This window comes from Prosopis cineraria, unplaced genomic scaffold, assembly GCF_029017545.1.
Source record: "Prosopis cineraria cultivar Desert tree isolate PC_DT_omini unplaced genomic scaffold, ASM2901754v1 PC157, whole genome shotgun sequence".
Taxonomy (NCBI): domain Eukaryota; kingdom Viridiplantae; phylum Streptophyta; class Magnoliopsida; order Fabales; family Fabaceae; genus Prosopis; species Prosopis cineraria.
The window spans coordinates 1-6713 of record NW_026555484.1 but is presented as its reverse complement, the minus strand read 5'-3'; the positions used below and the strand labels follow the sequence as shown (position 1 = coordinate 6713).

Here is a 6713-nt window from a genome sequence, read left to right as displayed (position 1 = left end):
TTCACTCAGTCACATGCTTGATACTTAAAACCAAGGCACAAAACAGTCCAATTTCATCATCTCATAGGGAGTAATCATCAACGTACATTTTCCCTAGGCAGCCACACATTTTCCCCTCCTCCCTTTCTATCAACTAGCAACAAATAAAAAGATCAATTATTGAACGACTTCATTACAATCTTTTCAAACTTTTCTTTCTGGCATCCATCTTCTTCTTGTCTGCCTGAACTTTTGCTGCTCCGGTTTCCTTCTTTTGTGTTATTAGTGCAGCCGGAGCTACTGTTGCAGCACTAGATCCATTAAAAAGCGTATCTGCTTTTGCAGTAGCTGCCTGTTCTAGATTGTTTCCTCTTACTATGGCGGCTGACTGCCCCAATGGTGGCTGCAATGGCATTGCAGCACCCGATTCGACATTTTTCACTTCACTATTAAGAACTGAGGTATTGGTCTGATCAACATTCAATGCAGTCGTCGACTCAGATATAGCTCCAGTTTTAAATTTCGGCTTCGGTTTTGCATGGATTCCCGTGTAAAGCCTAAGTGCAATGCAACCCATTAAGCTTGTTCGCTCACATAGGGAGGAAAATAAGCATATTTATCAAAATGAGAATCAGAAATACTATATGTTTACAATTAAAATGGATAGTGCATTTTTTATGTGAACATGAGTAATGTCATCCAAGATCATTGTTCAGATATCAGAATGAAGGCAATAACTGCGATTCAAACGACAGCTCAAGAAGCATATTTAAAAAAAAAAAAAACAGATATATCATATATATGTCTGCTAACCTGGCATGTCTAGCATACTCCTCATAATTTTCGAGCAGCATTTTGCCAGCTTGCTCATTTAGAGCTGACTCTGGAAATGGTTCAATCAAGAGACACCTGACTACCTGTTTAAAATAAGAATCAGCATTAATAGGAAAAGCAATAATGGATAACCATGTTTAATAAATCGTAAAATCTAAGATGGCAGGCTCAACCAGCATGCATATTTAAACCATGAAATTTTTATGACAAGAACAATCAAATACAATAACACACTTACAATGAGAACATGTCGTAAACCAAGGGTAGGATTCCAATCCTTTTTCAATGTGTTGACACAAATCTCTCCATTGGTTGCAATGTTAGGATGGAAAATCTTAGTCAAGAAATAACCTACAATATTTTTAGATAGTTGCATCAGTCAACAATGCTTTAAAAATGACGAAAAATGGATGCAATTATTTTAGGCAGGGAAAGTGAAACAGGACTGCTGAGCAGATATATGTCCTTGCCTTAAATGAGAAACAGACTCTATGAAAAATTAAATTTTCAACAAGTAGAAGAGAAAATAACAATATGTAAAGTAAAATTTATATCAAGTCGCACTATTTATAAGCTGTGAACGATGCACCACATTGTACTAATTTCATACAATGCACAGAAGCCTACTTAGATTTTACGAAACACTGATTAAAAATTGCACACCATATTATAACTCACTGTCCAGAATGTCGAGCAAATCATAAAAAGGTCCATCTAAACTCACCTTTAGGTGGAGAGTGTGGAAAGTCATGAGATAGTAACAACTTCATACGGAAAACTCCATTTTCATAAGGAGTCCCAGCTGCAAGTATAATTAACTAAGGTTCAGCTTGATTTCTTCACATAATACTCGAAAATAAACTTACAAAACAAAATTCCATGCCTGGGCCATCAATGTCAGCATATATTGTTGAAAAGTCATCATCATTTACAACAACTTTAATGCCCTCAGGAGGGGAATCATCAAGATTTTTCAATTCCTTGGCCAGTTGCTTTATTACATTTGGTGGAAGATTTTCATTAGTTGCCTGAAACAAAGATACCACAAAAAAAACTTAAGGACAAGGAAAAATCAGTAGTACTGAAACAAGCACGCCCTATTATTGTGTATGAACTAGTAAGCAACACAATGCCATCATGAAGAAGGCTCCAAGTGTCATCAAATAATATTGTGTGTAATTAGCTTTACTTTAAGAATTCTTCCACATAATTTCCATTCCAATTGTACAAAATAAATTATGATAATTAAATCAGGATAGGTCCATATCAGCCTTATTTCCAGAGAGAGCCCTCAGCTATATACAATCCAAGATATACATCTTTAAACTATCAGGCTATTAGTAGTTGTCATCCTAAACCATTGCCAACAAGCGCAGGTATATGAACAGAGATTAATTGTTGTATGCCAAGAGATACCTAATTCCAGAACAGGAGGTTAAACTACTCCTGAATAATTTTACTTGGCAAAATTCATGTGTGCAAGGCCAATAATTGTAAGCCTAGATGATAGAGTTGCCAGCAACCAATATCCGTACGTTAAAGAGAAATATACTTACCATATCTGCACAAATGAAATTGAAGTAGATCTTTTATTCAGCTGCCAATTAACAAGGGAAGAGCCCTTTACTAACAATGCACTGGAATATCAAATTTTCAGCCCAAGGTGAAGGAAAAATCTGAGCGGTTAAACGGACCTGCCAAAAATATTTCTGATTAATATGAGAAAATATATGGCTTGACTTCAGTTAAAAGCTGCCATGAATGAACTACCAAATGGTATGAATTGTCGTATATTTAGCATAATGGAAGAGAATATAGCAAAGACAATAAGCATTATATATATTGACGCCCCGATTTTGCATCTCAATGCCCTTAGATAATAGTGTAAAAAAAAAAAATCACTCTTTTATTTTATTTCGCCCAAGAGCCCCAAAGAACATTTCCATCAACCCATTCAATTCAACTATCCCTCCAGACAAAATCCCCGGTAAGAACACAACCGCAAATACATTCACACGTAACCGAAACGTAAAAAGCTGCACACATCACAGAACAAATAGCTAGTAGCTTGAACAACAAGTCTGCTTCAAGTAGAAATAGAAGATAACCGGCGCCGCCGCCGCCCTCCCAACACACACGCGCGCACATCAATTACCAATTTACCACGTAGAATTCCTCATAATCATATATAATTAGAACCAAGTAACTCGCCTGTAATTCGTAAAATCCAGACGACTCGAAAGTCTGCAAGAACTATAAAAGCATTTTGGTGCAGGCACAATCAGACATTTTCAGAACCTGATTCATCTACCGTACATCATAGGAAGACTAAACAGGAATTTGAAAAGCCTACTTGCAGATCACCAACTGGTAAAACCCTAATCCGCAACCCTATATCAAGAATCTCGACAATCCTAACTAAACAAGAAAGAAATTGCAAATACAGATTTATAAATAAAAAAATTTGCTTAGCGAAAAGGAAAAGCATAAGCACACAGAGCACGATGTTCGGGAAGAAAAAACTCGAAGGAAGCATCAAAACCTCCCATGAACTCAGAACAGAACAATTTGCTCGCACAGTTCCACACAAGATGACGAGAATACATCACCAGAAAACCTAGATGGAAATTCTCCTTATCAGGTGCTTTTCGGCTGCGAAATTGAAGCCAGAGAGATGAGGAAGCGGCCAGGGGAAAGGAAGGTGAGAGAGATTGATAAACGCAGAAGAATGTGAGAAAACGATCCGAACCCCCCTTGAATCATTGAGACGGTCGACTGGGACAGAAATATAATATTCAATCCAGATGAAACGGAAATTCTAAAAATATTTTAAATTTAAATTTAAATAAAACAACGGAAGAAAGGAAAAATATACACCACTTTTCATTATAAAGGTTTTTTGTTTGCTGAGTTTTTTTATAACTAAAATTTAAAAGGGAGTTGAGTTTTAAAAATTTAAAATATGATTTTAAATTTAATAAATGTTTGTAAAAATATTTATAAATAATTCATAACACATATTTCCACAAGGGAATTGTTCACGCCACCTTATATTTAAGAGTTAAATTTTACCATCATATTCATCTTTATTGGTTTTATTTATTAAAGTTTCTAAATTAATTAATTGAAATCAAATATTTCTATTCTAATTTATAATATATTTTTAAATAAAATTATGTATATCAATTTATTAAAAAAACAAACAATATAAATTTCCAAATGGCTTCATTTAATATAAAGATTAGAGAGAAATATAATAAATACAGAAAAATAATATTTCAAAATATATTTAACAAAAACTTATTTTTGTTGAGTTATCTTACATTTGAGACAATAAACTACCTCCAAAATTTCTCATCTGCTAGGACAAAAAAATATAATATAAAATTATTTGGATTTTAAGTAAAAAAAATTGATTAACAAAATATGGTAATATTTAAATAATATTTTTTAAAATTGATTTACCAAAGAGGTAAAACTAGTTTTTGAAAATTGAGTTTCAAACACCAGGCAGAGATTGAAAAATTTGAGAGTATTTGATTAGCTTTTATAAAATAAAGTTTGATTTAAAAAGAATTATATTTTTTATTTAAAGATGTTAAGATATTTTTAATTTTTTAAAATATAATTATTATTTTTTTATAAAAGAATATCCTAATTAATAAATACTTTTATATTTATTATAAAATATTTAATAAAATAAATTTAAAAAGATAAAATTAGTTTAAATTAAATAATTATTTTATTAAAAAATAAAATTTAATAAAAATATTTTATATTTTGTAGTGCAAGAAATATATTTTTTATATATTTATTAATTCTTTATTGATTTTAATTTGAACTGACGTGGGGGCCAGCTTGACGCAATGGATTTATAGACGTTGGATTCTTTACGTCTACCAAGAAGATAGATAGCTGAACCACGCGCATTAGGTGGCCGTGGACTGCACGGCCATAGCTCCGGGTTTTCAACCTTCAACTTCAACTTCAAGCATCTGGATGAACTCCTGGGTCTGCTCATGGGCTGATGGCCAAGGAGGGACAGGTACCTTTTAACGTCGTAATGAGTTGAAATTGAAAGTTGTCTCGTCTTTTGCTCCTAAATCCAATCCATTATCTGTCTTTCATTCAGGGCAAAACAACTATTCTTTGTGATCTTATTTATGGAACGTAAGGAAATAAAATTAAATTAATTTTTTTATAAATCATATTATTAAATTTTTTATAAATTTTTATTTTTCATTTACTCGTTAAAAAATATATTAGTAAATTATAATATTAATAAGGACAAAGTTGATAACTTATTAAATTTTAAAAAAAAATTAATAAGTTTTAAGATTATTCTTAATACTAGTGAAATATGTTGGAAGTGATTTATAAATCGAATTAGAGAATAAAATGCTTCCAAATGTCTGATTGGTTTTTCTCCTCATTTTTTATTTTTAAAAATTATTTTACAGTACAGTTTTAAAATAAAAGAAGATGAAAATTCAGTTTAGTTGTTTATTTTAAAAATCCTTCTTAAAAATAAACTGATAAGAGTTATAGATAAGTGATTTATAATAAAAATTAGTCAAATTAAACTTGAATTTTTAATAATAAAAGGTATTATATTTTAAAAACAATAAATAAAATAAAAATAATTTCCATCATTTTTTATCTTTTTTGTTTTTAAGAATACAAAATGAAAATAATTTAAAAAAAACTGAAAACAACTGAGCCTCCTAATTTGCTGACCTCTCTCCAATTCATTTTTCTTTTGATAAATACTCTCTCTATAGAGTAGATTAAACCACTTCATCAACAACAAGTAGTCAATACTAATGGCCATATTATTCGAATAGTAGGAATTGAAATCTAATGTTTTTACTAATAGGCTACTTAGATAATAGATATGGTCGTGCTTTTTTTTTTTTTTTGGTTGAAGAATATTGTCGTACTTCAATTGATAATTTGTGTCTTGACGACGGGGTACGATGAAAGGAGCCTCTGTTTCTTGTTCTTGTTTTTTTCCTTTTTTTAAGTCTGGTTATTGTTGTTCGTTTTTCATTAAATGACGTTTTCAATGTTTATTCAAAAAAAAAAGTATTATAAATAAATTAACATTGCTCCCCTTAGTACACAATTTTCAGCATATATCAAGCACTTCTTCTTTGTTGAAATCATTTTTTGTAGATCTGAAAGATACTTCCTCAATATTCTTGACTGTTTGCTTTTGAGCCTTGTTGCTCTTGATTTAGAACTTTGCTCGAAATCTCTTCATGATCATTCGAATTTGGGATATTTCATGTTGGCATAATAAGGGAATTTGCTTCTGCTCAGCATGAATTCACTTATTTAATCAAGATGTTCTCATAAAAAACTTTAATAGCTATATAATTCAAAAAGTAGTCCTGAAAATTATGTTTTCTCACATTTACTTTTCATAGTAGTTTTATTAATTATGTTTAACATTAACCTTATTGTTACTTTTTCTTTTCTTTTCTTTTTTTTTGTTAATATAACTGTTTTTTACTAAAAAAAAATATGTCAAGCACATTTAAAAAATTTCTTTTTTCTAAAAACTTAAAAGAAATTTTGACTTATTTTTTCAGGTCTATCCCTGTTCATAGTTTTTTTTAACAAATCCCTGTTCATAGTTAACATACATTTTTCATCTATGATTACCTAGTCCATGTTGACCAACATGTAGTAAAAAACATAAAGATGTTTTCTAAAATTACAAAATATCTCATTTTTTGAATCAACAATACTTGTAAAAAATATTTTTGCATTAGAGACTGGAGAGTGTTAATCATATAATTTCTTTAGTATAATATATTCCCCATGCAACATACAATAATAATTTGGTCCATAATTTACAAAATTATGAAATTAAATTTTACTGTCAATAATTAAAT

The 6713-nt window shown here is 30.5% G+C and overlaps 1 protein-coding gene across 1 annotated transcript; it reads right to left on the bottom strand.

Moving 5' to 3' along the window:
- On the bottom strand, window positions 1-2484 carry LOC129295642 (ubiquitin-conjugating enzyme E2 22-like). Its single transcript, XM_054934179.1, has 6 exons — window positions 2370-2484; window positions 1697-1841; window positions 1538-1615; window positions 1052-1164; window positions 793-896; window positions 1-536 (listed from the first exon to the last, which is right to left on the bottom strand). Exons 1-6 carry the CDS (start codon window positions 2370-2372, stop codon window positions 173-175), a joined length of 807 nt encoding a protein of 268 aa, XP_054790154.1. The 5' UTR covers window positions 2373-2484; the 3' UTR covers window positions 1-172.
- Between the last annotated feature and the right edge of the window lie 4229 nt (window positions 2485-6713).